Source organism: Microcaecilia unicolor, chromosome 1, assembly GCF_901765095.1.
Source record: "Microcaecilia unicolor chromosome 1, aMicUni1.1, whole genome shotgun sequence".
Taxonomy (NCBI): domain Eukaryota; kingdom Metazoa; phylum Chordata; class Amphibia; order Gymnophiona; family Siphonopidae; genus Microcaecilia; species Microcaecilia unicolor.
The window spans coordinates 209,535,598-209,551,544 of NC_044031.1; the positions used below are offsets into that span (position 1 = coordinate 209,535,598).

General features: G+C 41.4%; 1 protein-coding gene across 4 annotated transcripts in view; it reads right to left on the minus strand.

The window, feature by feature from the left end:
• Positions 1-200: 200 nt before the first annotated feature.
• RALA (RAS like proto-oncogene A) overlaps positions 201-15,947 on the minus strand; it is a 103,251-nt gene continuing 87,504 nt past the window's right edge. For all 4 annotated transcript variants that reach the window (XM_030203962.1, XM_030203932.1, XM_030203943.1 and 1 more), the window contains 2 exons: positions 15,044-15,218; positions 201-2,170 (listed from right to left, as the gene is read on the minus strand). In XM_030203962.1, coding sequence (XP_030059822.1) covers positions 2,048-2,170; positions 15,044-15,218 — 298 coding nt within the window. In that variant the 3' untranslated portion in view covers positions 201-2,047. The remainder of the gene's footprint in view (positions 2,171-15,043; positions 15,219-15,947) is intronic.

The following is a 15,947-nucleotide window of genomic DNA, read 5'->3' on the forward strand; positions in this document are numbered from 1 at the left end:
TACTTGTGTCAGAACATTGTGATGACATTGCCCCCACTTAGTTACTAACATGTTTCAGCTATATGTATAACTGAAGTGGAAGACTTGTAAAAACAGATACCTGACTGAAGGATCTGAGTGTGCAGCAGCAGCAGCTAAAGGGTACATTCATTGAAATACTAAAAGTCAAGAATCTACACAAAACAGCTACAAAATGGAAGTTTTTTTTTAATTGTGAAATGGCTCAAATAGCAAATAAAAACTGGGTTGGGGCATCAGCCTCATACATATGATGTTACTGTCTGCAGGCTTCATAACTCCTCAGTACCCAGCAAATGGGTCTTAAAAGCAAGTCAAAATCATAGTGGTTAGATACCCTGGTTACACAAATTCATTACAGAATGAGAAACAGAGGTTGACCTAACCAAACAAGTTGCTACAAAAAATCAAGTATAATGCTGCATATGGTAGAAAGTTTAGTTAGATGTTCTTACAGAAAAAAAATACTATGGTGCTCATTTTCAAAGCACATAAAGTTACATACTAACCTATATAACTTTGTAAGCCTATGTGCTTTGAAAATGAGTTTCTATATGTACATAAAACATACTAAGTGCTAGATGCTATCTAGCTTTGTAATTGTTTGCATGTTGTAAATATACATAGGATGAACAAATATTTGAAATATTTAATTTAACAGAAAAAAAAAAGTTTGTGTACAATTGAAGCTACCCCCTTTCTCCTACCCTAAGAACTAAAAGGTTAACAGTGCACCCAGTACCCGTTCATGCCTGGAAAAAGAATGAGGCAGTACATTGTCAGCTCTGAAGGTTCAGAGATTCCATATGCAAATTAGAAACATCTACATTTTGTGTTGCAAAGAATTAATTTGTTCCACATATCAGATGAAAAGAAAAACAGGAGCTGAAGCACATTCACAACTGGAACATAAACTAAACCGAACACACTTAAATCATATCAATAGCTTTACCCATCCTACTCCCAAAAAATTCCTAGGCAGAGTGATGCAAAACGTGACAATATAACTTTCTAGATACTAGGACTTTGATACACCCTCCTCAGCCCAATGGAGTTTAAGCACAAATATACCACACATACAAACCATTTCCAAAAGGAACATTTCTAAGTGTCAGCAAATAAAGAGAAAAAGGGTTTTTTTTACAATGTAAACTGTACAATACACTAAACCCAGAACCTTGATTATCTCTAACATCTAGATAGTGGCTCATGAACTTTCCTTTCAGCTAGCATATCAGCTAACTTCACAGGCAAAATGATGTGCTCCAGACTTGTTTTCAAGACGGAGAGTATGGCACACATTTTTAAGAGAAAAAGAGCAGACAGATACTTACCAGTACTACCTTCCAAATAATCTGCACGTCACACTAACTCTGAACCCTAGGTTTTTGTTTTGCTTCTAAATTAAGGCATATTCAAATATTTCTAGGCAAAAATTTACACTTTTCCCTAATTAAATTATCATTCTGATTATGCTATCATGTGACAGTAATCCATATATAAATGATTCTCAAATGTGAAATGTACAAGACCACATTTAATTTCCTGTTCTTCTCATTTGCATATAATTCACAGCTGTAATTGGCAGCTGCAGAGAGCTTAATTTATGTAGAACTATGCTTTGAATATTCACCTTCATAATTTTGGAAGAGTGGCAACAGTAGCAGAATAAGAACAAATGGTGAAACTTAGTATTAATAAAATTTATGCTTTCCAAGAAACTGCACACAGTAATAATCCTCATTTGACAGTTCAAGATATGCAGCCGCTTATGGAGCTTTCTACTTTACATTCATTTACAACCGCTGATGATCTAAGCAGTCATAAAATAGGTTGAATTTTGTTTCCAGATAAAGTCACCTTACTTTTCTCTGTGAATTTGAATCCCACTGCAGCGCCAATTCATGTGTTCAGCGTCGTAGAGCATCTTCCATAATGTTCAATTAGCTGCAGTCACTTGAGTCTTCAAAAGGACATGTTTGCAAATTAAGGTTACTGGTTTGGATAATGAGAGCAAGCTTAGCTATAATTATAAAATGCAACATCTTTCTCTGATTCTCTTAGCCAGGCTTTTTCGCTTTTTCTTCCCGTTCTTCTCTTTACTATCTTCCATCTTTCGGGCACGAATTTCTCGCATTAAGTCAAAAAATACCTAAAAAGAGCAAAGAATCTATAGTATTAGGTTTTAAAGGCAATTCACATGTATCAAACACTGCTTATAAGAGAAGATAATTCAACAGACTACCTTGCCTTCCAAGTGAAAAAGGAACTAGACTCCCCCACAAACTCTACAATTGGATGTAACAGTTAAAAAAGAAAAAGTCTGTACAACTGAAGACCAGTTCCTTTCTTCTATTAAACTTTACAAAATGTATCAAAGTTATTCAAAGTCGTTAACTCGCGACAGGATTGTGAAAAATTACAGAAAGACCTTACGAGACTGGGAGACTGGGCTGCTAGATGGCAGATGACGTTTAATGTGAGCAAGCGCAAGGTGATGCATGTGGGGAAAAAAGAACCCGAATTATAGCTATGTCATGCAAGGTTCCACGTTAGGAGTTAAGGACCAAGAAAGGGATCTGGGTGTCGTCGTCGATAATACACTGAAACCTTCTGCTCAGTGTGCTGCTGTGGCTCGGAAAGCGAATAGAATGTTGGGTATTATTAGGAAAGGTATGGAAAACAGGTGTGAGGATGTTATAATGCCATTATTTCGCTCCATGGTGCGACCGCACCTTGAGTATTGTGTTCAATTCTGGTCGCCGCATCTCAAGAAAGATATAGTAGAACTGGAAAAGGTGCAACGAAGGGCGACAAAAATGATAGCGGGGATGGGACGACTTCCCCATGAAAAAAGACTAAGGAGGCTAGGGCTTTTCAGCTTGGAGAAGAGATGGCTGAGGGGAGACATGATAGAGGTATATAAAATAATGAGTGGAGTGGAACAGGTGGATGTGAAGCGTCTGTTTACGCTTTCCAAAAATACTAGGACTAGGGGGCATGCGATGAAACTACAGTGTAGTAAATTTAAAACAAATCAGAGAAATTTTTCTTCACCCAACATGTAATTAAACTCTGGAATTCGTTGCTGGAGAACGTGGTGAAGGCCGTTAGCTTGGCAGAGTTTAAAAAGGGGTTAGACGGTTTCTTAAAGGACAAGTCCATAAACCGCTACTAAATGGACTTGGGAAAAATCCACAATTCCAGGAATAACACGTATAGAATGTTTGTACGTTTGGGAAGCTTGCCAGGTGCCCTTGGCCTGGATTGGCCGCTGTCGTGGATAGGATGCTGGGTTCGATGGACCCTTGGTCTTTTCCCAGTGTGGCATTACTTATGTACTTATGTAAAGAAAATAGTTTTTCCCAACATTTTATTTAGATACATCAAATGCCAATTGAATGGCTTTGAAGCTTTGTAGAATGTTCCCTTATACTTCAATAGTGTAAGATGAAAATGATGGGGATTTGATCAAAAAGTTCAAGTTCAATAATTCTTTCTAATCCAAAGAATGCGTAAATGTCAAATAGAAATGCATCTAAATAAAAATCTAAAATTAATGAAAAATGTATCCGTTTACTATAGTAGTATTCAATATTTGTGTAGTATACTTGAAAGGATATAAAATGTGTAACAAGTGACAGCTTTCAAAAAATGGTTACCTCTCAAAGCAGGGGGAGTGACTTAGATTTATGTAGTGTACAAAACATGGCTTTGGATTTTAAAAAAAGTAAATAATCAAGATGTACCAATTATGTGGACAGCAATTTTAGTCCTGCCTGCTAGAATTTATAAAAACTCAGCACAACATTCTACTGTTGATCATACCATTGGAAGAATTCATATATAGTTATTACAACCCAGGTGAAATACCTACTAAGGACCAACAGAAACCGAAGTATATGAATGTCAAACCACATAACAACCTATCTTAAGAGAGAAAAATAAACAGAAAAAAAACCCACCCCCAAATCTGCTCATCAGCGATTGGCTAATTCAAATGGCGATGCTGTATGTGCAACAGATCCAACACTCTGACAGTCAACACAGTTTCACATTTGAAACTCAGCTGCCTGGTGGGTTCTAAAACTGTTTCTGTAGACTCTAGGAGTCCCCAAAAGTAACAGGATAAGGGAAAGAAGTAATACTTAAACAAAATGATACACACAAACTAGTTGATAAAATGCCAGAGAAACCAGAGTGCCATTGTGCACTGTAGAATAACCAACAGTTCACTGAACACTAACAATGCATTGATTATACCTTTATTGAGATACACATGTAACTGAACTGGATTCAATAATGGAAAAAAGAGATTCATATTACATCTTGTTATATAATTTACATTTATAGTTAAATTAAAAAAAATTATACAACCAGCCTATCAGAACCTTATCAAATGAAAGGAAAGGAGAGATATATCCATTATCCATCCTGAGAAGAATGCAATATTGTGGAGGAAGGCAGCTAGCTCTAAGGCGAAAGAAAGGGAAAATTGCCTTCCTCATCTAAGTTGGAAAGTAGGACTAGAGTAGAAGTCTACTGCATTAGTGTTGTGAATTGTGGAGAAAAATGTATCTGTATTGATGTTATCAATCCATGGTCAAAGCCAAGGAGCACCAGTCCAAAGATCTGCAAGTGTATGTATTCAAGGTGGTCATGTGTAAAAATGGTTATTTTTAAGTTCTTATTTCTCAGTACTGAAATTCCTGTGTACCGAGTGGCCATAAACTTTGATTTCTATGCCTTAACACCTTTTCTGGTAATAGTAATTTCTTCTTTTAAATGAATATTTTAGTATGAGAACAGTTATTGGAATGACCGCCATCCCTTTGGGCCTAGGAGCCAGTTCCTCACTCTACTCCCTCCAATATGGAAGGACTCTCGACTGCAATACATTCACAAACTCAGTACAAAAGTAACCCTATTTCAGCAACGGAGGGACCCTGAAAGAGGTTACATACATATTAGGGAACTGAGGTAAAGATGCCCTGTAGGAGATACAGTTTTAAAATTGGAGAAGCGTATCTGAACACCTGGGGTACTTAGGTTGAAGCATGCAGAAAATATGATGAGATTGCTTTAAAGTTTGTTTTTATGTCAAAGTATCTTTTACTGAGTTTTGAATACCATTGCATGAGATACAGTAAGTGGCTGTCGAAAAAAAAAACCATATGCACACAATTATCATGCAAGTCAACCAATCTTCAACTACTACACATCCCCTCCTGACTCATGCTACCTTCCCCTCAATCAACTCCCTCTTTATGTTAACAAGGCAGAGCAAAATCCTAACCATCCAAGTCATTAAGCATGATGGAACACACACACGGTGAAATTGTGCCTCTTGCATCCATTGAGAATCTCTCCATACGCAAGAGCTTATATATATAGCACTTCCATTGCATCAACTTTGGTGGGTCTGGAGATATCCAGAAGGAGAAAATTAGAAATGCTTTTCTCAGGAATAATCCCTTAAGTCTGGTACTTTCTTTAATCACTGTCACATTATCCAGCAAAGCTGTTCGTGGGGTGGGAGGCCATGCACAGCAATACATATGGGCCACAGTATGCCAATCTGCCAGAAACACTGGATCAGTGCACAGTCCCAGATACAGTATTTATACGTGACATCTGGGTTGCCACACTTCACACAGGTACCATCAGATGGGAATCCCATTTTCCTAGCCCGAAAGGGATGGATATACATACGCATCAAGAATTTGTAATGAAGTTATTGCAATTGCTTGCTCTCAACGATCAACGGTGCATAATGAAAACTAGCCAAGAATTTGTCAATGTCCTGGTATCCAAAATCTGTAATCCAACATGATAGCACTTGATATAATAGCTGGAGTCCAAGAGATCATTTCAAGATTTCATGGGACTCACCGAATCATTTCAAGATTTCATAAAAGCGACCCACCAGGCCTTTCGTGACCACAGCTAAGGGCCAGGCATCATCAAAGGGCGATTCCTCAAAAGCTGTACGATGATCCCTCAACATGGTCGAGACAATGATGAACTTGCAGGTAGACACACCAGTCTTGAGGTTGAAAAGCATATACAGTACACACCCCATCATAAGTCAGTAACAAAGCTTCATCCTCCTCAACTAGTTGGTAAATGTGGGTCAATCTCATCCGCCACAATCGGAAACGTGGGGTTCTGCTGGTCTGGAGGGAAATCCACATTACCAACAACAGGAAGATACTTACAGGCAAGTGGAAGTGTCTACAATACAAAGTCCAAGGCCGGCACAAAGGTCTCAAGAAGGGATGTTGCTTCTGGACTCTGGCCACCACATTTCGCTGTTTCACAAAACCCATCAAATGAGAAACGACTAATTTTGGCAATAGCTGGGCTAGACGATTAGCTACCAATTTTGTGTAAAGCTTGACATCCACATTCAAGAGGGAGATGTGTTTGTACGAGCTGGTAAGCTATGGGTCCCATCACAATTTCAAAATAGGGAGAATCACCACCCCCTCAGAGTCTGTGGAAAATGTCCCGTCTGCAGAGCCTCATTGAGAGTGCAGGACTCAAACTCTTGAAGAACTCTGACAGCAGCCCATCTGGACCAAGAGTTGTTTTTTTTTTTATAGAAGATGTTTTGATGGCATATTGCACTTCTCCCAAGTGGAAGGGTGCATTTAAGGCTTCCAGGTCCTCCGCCGTCACCCGTAAAATGGGAAGATTATCCAAACAACAAAAATCTAAAAGTACTAGGGCAGAGGAAGTTGTGCACCAGGTATTACTTAAAAAGCTTGGTAATCGCAGGATTATCCTTCAAAGCAGATTCCGCTGGATCACACAAAACTGGCACAAAATGCGGTCCTGTGGACCAAGTGGGCCAAACAGGTACACATACAATTCCCATTACGGAAAAACCAGTGGTGGCTATAACGAAGACTATTTAAAGTGTGCTGATGTGTCAAACTAGTCAAAGAGGTTTGAAGCTGATGAAATGCCTCCCTGTTTTGCGGGGTCAAATTACACACTAAATCCTCCTGCACCCGAACCAATTGGGTCTGCAACAATAAAATTAGTCTGTTTAGTTGCTTTCAGCGTGATGCTAGGTACAATATAATTTCTCCTCTTATTACTGCCTTCCTCGCCTACCAAAATAACCCCAGTGTCGTACCATGGGCAGTATTACTGGCAGAGTAGTCTGCCCATTTTTGGGATAAGAAAAAAACTGAAAAAAGTTTGGGTCCTTTTTCAAAAAATGAGACATGTACCAGATGGGACAACACTCTTTTCTCAAGGTACACAAAGTTAACGTATCACAGCGTGATCCGAGACCCCCCCACCTGTGCAATCTTCACTGCATCCACCTCCGAGAATGCTGCCGCCGATATCAAAATATAACCTGGAGACGTGCGTAAATGCACGTTCCCCTGGATAAAGCATCCGCCAGATATTCAAAAGATCCAAACTGGGAAAGAGTTAAGTCACTCTACCCACCCCCGCAATTAAAGGGAGCACAGTGTCTAGTACTAACAGATTTCCTATCCCAGCTTCAGTCTGCCACAGCACTGAAGTCTCCACTAGTCACCACTGTATAATGTGGCAAGGCCAACAATAATTGCAGAAGCTGTGGGAAGAATCTACTATCTGGGATATTAGACACATACAGGGAGACCAACATGTAAGGGGTCCAGTATAAATAACAGTGTAAAATCACCCAGTGTCCCTGCTCATCCATATGACATTTGAACACCGGCGCAGTAGAATAGTAACAGTGACCCACACAATCCCTCTGTAATTTTTGATGTTCCACTTCCATTAAATGGGTCTCCTGAAGGAGGAACACTAGGTACACACAGTGGATCCAAAAAAAAAGAGTCCTCTCTCATGTAATGTCTTCCCAAACAATGTCTTGACACAAGTGTTATTACCCTGCATCGAGCGCATCATTTGGGGCCTATTCACACTTCGGATAATAGGCCCAGAGTAGTTATTGTGAAATTCCATCATTATTTACAAAAAGCACAGATTCTACGACTCTATAAAAACAAGCCTGAAGATCTGCAATTTGAAGGACATTCGATTAAGATATTCCAAGATTATTCAGTTGCTCTTTCCATGAAACAACGCTCATTTTCGCCAATCTGTTCACTTTTGATCACTAAACATTTGAGGTTTTCTTTACAATATCCAGCTATTTTGAAAGTCCAGCATGAGAACCAATGGCATTCATTTGCTACACCAGAGCTTGCTACTTTGTGGATACAAGCCTTGGACAAGGGGTCATGACTGGTATATGTAAAATTTTCTCTCTCAGTTGACTGGATCATTTGTTATATTCGCTAGATATGTTAAATGTAATGAGTATGTTAGAGTCAATAGTCTATGGCTCCGTGGAAAAGCGAAATAGAGATATGAATGGATTCTGTTTAGAGAAGGAGGGGGTATCCCCATTTAAGCATCAATACTGACCATTGTCCTTATCCTTATACTTAAGGCTTGGGACATGTTCATGGGAAATAAGGGTGTAGAGTTGGGGAGGGGAAGGGAAAATGTTTTTTACTTGATTTTGAACGTACAAAAGGCTGAAAGAGTGAATGTGGTTTGTGTTGATCAATATGAGGTTTTACAAGCCATTTTTTTGCCCGGACTAAGTTTCTATGTTAACTTGAATGACCCCTCTCTGACAAGGGGACAGTGGTTGAAAGAGTATGTATGGGCTGCGACAAGAGGAGCTGTGTGAGTGAGGGGGTGGCTCTTGGCTCTGAATCGTGGATAGGATGGACCTCTGGGAGAGGCTGGGCGCCCCACGGTTCTAAAATTGAGCGGGATAATTTATGGGTTCCAAATTGACTAGAGACATCAAAAGGTGACTTAGCACTTCGTATAGCCTCTTGGAACGTTTCGGGCATTTCGTCGCCAGTAAAACGTTCCAAGATTTTGTCGCAACTGAAACGTCATCGGGTAGCTTATTGCACGCCTACAGGAAACCAAGCTATCAGATGTTGAACATGCGAAACTTAAACAACAATGGGTGGGAAGGCCAGAAATTTTACCTTTGTACAGTATATGGCCCAAATGTCTACTCACTGCCTTTTTTTCAATCACTTGTGACTTTGGGGCATAAATATCAAGATGCCCCCTGGATTTGGGCTGGAGATTTTAATCAGGTAATGGACCCCTCAATAGATAGATCTTCCCCAAGGGCCTGTCACGGAGTGGGGAGGGGAGGGGGCCTGCCCTTCCTTTGCTCATCTCTACAATTGGTGGATCCATGGCGCTTGTTAAATCCAACTGTAAGAGACTATTCACATCAGTCCAAGGTCCACCCAATCATGGTCTCGAATAGATTATATTTTGATATCACAGAGCTGGTTCTTTTGGGTACAGCAAGCTATCATAGGACCGTTAGCAGTCTCTGATCACTTTCCTATTTGGATAGATCTTGCGGTGGATGGGGGAGGTCATATGCCTCATATTTGGAGATTCCCTTCTTTTTTGAAGCAAGATAGTAAATTTTTAGTACATTTAAAATCTTAGTGGGAATTTTATGAAGAAACGAATGCAGAATCTTGCACCTCCCCAATACTTTTCTGGGAAGCCTCTAAGGCTGTACTTTGGGGCGAGGTGATATCTTATATGAGTGCAAAGGCCAGACGTTTGTCGGCAGGTATAGTGAAACTGGAAAAGGACTATCGGATAGCAAAAAAAAAACATATATCCAGACCCCATCGGTCGTAAATAGAGAGAACTTGACAGCTGCACTGGTTGCCCTGAATTCATTTATACACGAAAAAACCAAATTGCGTTTATTGGCGCGTAGACATGACTTTCAAAGTTTTGGGAATAAATCTGGTAGGCTGTTAGCCCGAGTGGCTCGTTCTTGGATACCCCACCAGTTTATCCCTACAATTACTACAAAGCAAGGGAACCGCAGAGGGCATAATTTCTGCTTTCATTCATATTTTAAGAATCTGTTCTTGGCAGAGCAGCGAGATTTGGGTCCTTCCATATCGGACTACTTGGAGGACGCAGGTTTGCCGCGCCTCTCTTCTGGGATCCGATCTCAACTATCACAGCCCATATGAGATCCCAAAATTCAAAAGGTAATAAAATCACTTCCACTGGGATCCGCGCCAGACCCAGATGGCTTTTCCCACGAATATTACAAAATGTTAGAGTTGCAAATTTGCGGACCCCTTTTAGCATACTATGAATCGGGGGGTTTTCTCAGCAGGGGAGAACGAAGCCTTGGTTACGCTCATTCCCAAACCAGATAAACCTCAAGATAAAGTTGAGTCCTACTGATCGATTTCATTATTAAATGTAGACTTAAAAATTTTAGCTCGACTATTAACTGTTTAGCTCTTCATATCCCGGCGGTAATAGGAGATCATCAGGTAGGATTTGTCAAGGGACGACATGCTGTCTTAAATGTGCGGAAGGTGCTTCTCTCCATTGCCCACTGTAAATCCACTAAAGAGCAGCTCTTACTAGTCAGTCTAGATGCAGAAAAAGCTTTTGATAAAGTTCACTGGGATTATTTATTTCAAGTTCTAACTTATGTTGGGATGGAAGGTTGGCTTTTTCAAGCTGTAAAATCTTTATATGCTAACCCGTCAGCTCGTCTCTTAATAAATGGATGTAAGTCTCCTGCTTTTGCAGTTCAGCGGGGTACAAGGCAGGGCTGCCCTCTTTCACCTCTTTTATTTCTGATTTATTTAGAGCCTTTACTGCACACAATACTAACAGATCCAGATATTTCTGGGGTCTCTTTACCGGGGCAATCAGTGAAAATTCTTGCCTTTGCGGACGATCTATTTTTACACTTACTCAGCCAAACCAAGCCTTACCCCAATTGTTATCAGTCCTTGATGAGTTTAGTTTCTTTTCAGGGTTCACCCTAAATTATCAAAAGTCAGTAGCCCTTCCAGTTCAACCAGAGGTGAGAGAGCAGTGGGTTGGCCCCTTTCCACTCCGCTGGGAACTCACAGCAATGAAATATTTCGGTGTTTTTATTCCTGCGGATCTAACACAACTTTCTACTATACATTTAGAGACCCTGAAGGTTCAAATAGAAGAGGTTTTAAGGGGATGGCAGGGATTACCTCTATCCTTACTGGGACGAATAGCATTGTATAATATGGTTCTTTTTCCCAAATGGATTTATATATTCCAAACAATCCCACTTTTCTTTAGTTATAAAAATGATAGGTGGCTATATAAGAAATTGACTAACTTTGTCTGGCAAGGAAAGCGGGCACGTGCCCCTCTCTTGAGAATCATGCTACCTCACACTAAAGGGGGATTGAGACTCCTAAATTTACGTCTTTTTTCTGTAGTCAGTTGTGCTCGTCACCTTTCTGATTGGTTTAGATCCACTCAGCTTTTTTTTCCTGTACTCTGACAGAGACGTCATGTCTTAAACCTTTACATTTTTCTTATTGGCTTCATGCCCCGGTGGGGAGGGCTTCACACTTGGGATATTTTGCCGCTAATTTTGCGCCTCCTGTGCCAAGCTTGGAGGTGGATGTGCAAGTTCCACTCTATAATAAACCCTGAAATGTCTCCATTACTCCCGATTCAAGCTAACTTTATTTATTTATTTATTGTATTTGTACACCACATTTTCCCACCTTTTTGCAGGCTCAATGTGGCTTACAGAGTATGGAAATGAGAACGTCATTACATGATTTAAGAGAACAGTCGATCATAACTGAGGTGAAAGAGGAATTTAGGTAGAAGGTGTTAGGTAAGGTCGTGCGAGAGGTGTTTTGGTGTACTTGGGTGGTTTAAGGAATGATTTGTTTCATTGAGGGTGACTTTTGTAGGCTCTGTTGAAGAGATGTGTTTTCAAAGCTTTGCGAAAGCTGGTTAGATTGGTCATGGTTTTTAGGGCTTTTCCCACCGGTGACTCTTCACTGGCTTTTCGTAGATGGTCTTCCAAAGGTTACGTTACCTTTTCCAGGTGGTTACAGAGTGGGGAGCCATAAAACCTTTTGTGAATCTGTGTGAAGAATTTGGTTTGGATGACTCGGATATGTTTGCCTATTTCCAACATCGTCACTATGTAAATTCTTTAACTCCTCAAGCATTATCATCAGGGGTATGGGAGCGTTTAAATGATATGTTAGATCTTGAAGCTCAGCAGTGGACTCCACTGAAATATTATCATGCTTACTTGAGAGACTCTATTGCAAAATATGACTTTTCAAAAGTAACGTAGCAATGAAATTCAGAGTTGGGTTTGAAGCTTAGGCCAGAACAACTGGAAGCGTGTCTGTTATCCATCTTTCATCTGACAGAAAATGCGAATTGGTGGGAGCTACATTATAAAATTTGTGCTGCGGTTACACATATCGCCCCATAAAGCTTTTCGAGCTACCTTATGAGACAATAGTCTATGCCCACGTTGTTCTAATGAGGGAGCTCATTTGGGACACATGTTCTGGTCCTGCTCTTCGACTATGACATTCTGGAAAGCTCTCTCTCATCATGTTTTGAAACTTTGGAACGTTACATGGTGCCCATCACCAACTCAGCTGTTTGATATTTTCCATATCTCGGGCCCTATTCCATGAGGTATGAGGACTTTTCTTAAAAGATCAATGTTGATGGCAAAAAAAGTGGTTCCCCAATTGTCGCTCGACTCCAATGGACCTACACTAACTCACTGGCGTTCTTCTATGATACAGCTCTGCTCTTTCAAATGGTACAGAATATCTGACTTCGCCTCCAAGAAAGGAGACTTATTTTGTTCAACATGGGCTCCTTTTTGGGATTCACTCACTCCAACAACACGCAGCAAGATTTTGAATTCTTAGTTGGACCTAGAATAAAGATACGGGTAGAGTAAAGGAAGGGAGGGGTGGGAGAATTGGCTGTAGTGGGGGGAGGGGTAAGATTTCTTGGGGGGAAATATAAAATTTCTATGCATATAAATAATGTTTGAATTTGTCAGATAATATCTGTTTAAGAGATGTCTAATCTCTTTCCTATGTATCTTCAATAAACAAGATTTATAAAATTAAAAAAAAAAGAAATGAACACTTTTTGGGAGTGGGGCATAGAAATTAGACAATTACAAAAATGTTACAAAAAAATTTGAAAGTTTCTAAAAACAGATCACAGAAATAGCATAAACATCCTTGATGCTCCATTTATTATTACAGCAAGAAGTCCAGAAATGCTACAATTTACTTTCATCTACAGAAGAAAAAACACCAGAAATGTTACAGTTGTTAAGGAAAATAAAACTAAAAGAGTAATGTTAATTCTTCTGCCCTCCCCAACCCAATAGAATGTTCCACACACTCATACAGTTAGGGACAGAAGAAGTGAAGGCCACGCAGAGATGAGAAAATATTCTTTTTTATTACTTACCAAGCTAGAAAATAGACTGTTTCTTTCTCATGAAGAATTACAACAAAGCTGCACATGGGTGCTATCTCTGAGTACTTCTCCAATTTTGTCATCTTTCACATTTTATATTCTATGACTAGCCGTTAAGCCTGTTAAAACGGGCGAGTATTGGTATGTTTTATTTTGATGTGTAACTCCCTCCCTCCCAGCTCCAAGGCCCCATTCCCTCCCCCTCCCCTCCCAGCTGCAAGGCGCCCTCCCTCCTTCCCTGCCAGCTCCAAGGCCCTCTGTCCCTCCCTCCCAGCTCCAAGGTTCCCCCTCCTCCCAGCTCCAAGGCCCCCCTCCGTCCCTCCCTCCCCTCCCAGCTCCAAGGCCCCCCTCTCCTCCCTCCAAGTTCCAAGGGCTCCCATCCGTCCCTCCCTCCCAGCCAGCTCGAAGGCCCCCCTCTGTCCATCTCTCCCAGCTCCAAGGCCCCCCTCCTTCTGACCTCCCATGTCCAGCATCCTCCCTGCTTCCTTCCCAGCTCCAAGGCCCCCTCCCCTCCCCCTCCCAGCTCCAAGGCCCCCTCCCAGCCAGCTCCAAGGCTCCCCTCCGTCCATCCCTCCCAGCTCCAAGGCCCCCTCCTTCTGAGATCTCCCATGTCCACCATTTCTCCTGCCCTCCCCCCCCCAAAGTCATCGCCGCCGCTGCCCCTTCCCCCCCTCAAAGTCCCCGCTACCACTACCCCCCCCCCCGGGGTCGCCGCCCCCCCCCCCCCCCCTCCACCCAGGCCGGGCCCTCTGTTCTCCATTGAACTTACAGCGCCGAAACCGCAGCAGGCAGATCAGCTCCCATCGGCCTTCCATCCCTGCCTGTGTCCCGCCCTCGTGTGACGTAACGTTGGCGAGGGCGGGACACAGGCAGGGAAGGAAGGCCAATGGGAGCTGATCTGCCGGTTTCGGCGCTGTAAGTTCAATGGAGAAGAGAGGGCTTGGCCCGGGTGGAGGGGGTCCGGCGGCGACCCCGGGGGGGGCGCTAGCGACCTCAGCGGTTCCCTCCTCAGCGCAGTTTCCCTCTCTGTTCCGTCATCACATCTTGACGCGGGGGCGGGACAGAGAGGGAAGTCTCTACTGCGCATTTGCAAGTGAGTCGGTCACTTGCCATTTATATGTTTGATTACACAGCTCAAACATTTCGTTATCATTATCTTCAACCACCTTGTAGATAATTATTAGTTCAGACTGCGTTGATCAAGATTATTGGTAAGGGCTAAAGCAACATCATACTGATTAGCATGTTCCATTTCGCCAGCCATCATTTATCTATGGTCCAGTAGCATGGTCCATTTCGCCAGCAACCATTTATCTATGTTCCAGTCATTATATCTGCAAAAAGCCCCTAACCACATTCTTTAGTAAACACCTTGCATGGAAAATTGCTTCATGTTCTTCTTTCTGCAAGCCTGTCACCAAGTCTATCACAAGAGCTCATGAGCCTCTGGGTCACACAGAGGACATGATTTTTAGGTCTGGCTGACAGCTTCAGGCCTCTAGACCTGTTTTTGGAAGGGCCTAGTTAGGTTCATTATATACAGTACTTATGAAAAGCATGACCAGAGAAAAATAGAGAAGCATTATCTTAGCAGCCTAGCATTCAGAATAGAAACTAAACAGAACCAAAACATCTCAAAGTAAACTGTTATGTGCTCTGGTACCTTGTCAACGTTGGCTCGCGTCTTAGCAGATGTCTCCACATAATTAACGTTCCACTGTTCAGCTCTGCTTTTCGCTTCTTCTACAGACACTTGCCTTTTATCTTCCAAGTCTGATTTATTGCCAACCAGGAGAAAAGGAACATTCTCATCTTCCTTTACTCTTAAAATCTGTTCCCTGTAAAACCAAGACGGGTGTTCGGGGTGGGTGATGAGTGAGAAAAAAAAAGATCAGACAGCCCTGCAGGTGCTGAAACCCAAGACAAGGTGACAAACTTGGAACTAGAATTCTAATAGCTAATCTTATATCTTGTTATATGGTGGAGAGCCAGATACTATTTTTTACATTCCACATGCATAAGAGATTTAAAAAAACATAATAGCCTTGATCAGTTTACTTCGAATTAAACTGGCCGATAATCAAAACTATTTAACTGGCCAGAAACAGCCACTGACCAATTAAATGGCTCATTAGCGCCCAAGGGATTTAACCAGCTATTTTTGCTCAATATTAGCAGTTAGCACCTACCGTACAACTGGTTAAATTGGGGGACTTATCCAGTTAGGCGCCGATATTCAGTGCTTAACTGGAGAAGTTTAGTGCTCAAGTCTGACCACATAAATTGCAGTACTATCTTTAACTGCTAACAACTTAACTGGTCAGCGCTTAATATCAGCTTAACGTTAATTTAACAGCCAAAAGAACCCAGCTATTCAATGCCAGCAGCCAGATATGCTTCCCAACACCTAATGCAAGTTATTATATGCACAGATGTTTTCTTACAGTGCATTCTGTCTCTCAGTGTAAACTCAGGCCTTTGCTTCTAGTCTTATTATCTAATAAGGCCTTGTTCAATTTTTGCCATCTGATCCTCTGTTTTAAATTAATCCTAATCAAGTACTCTGG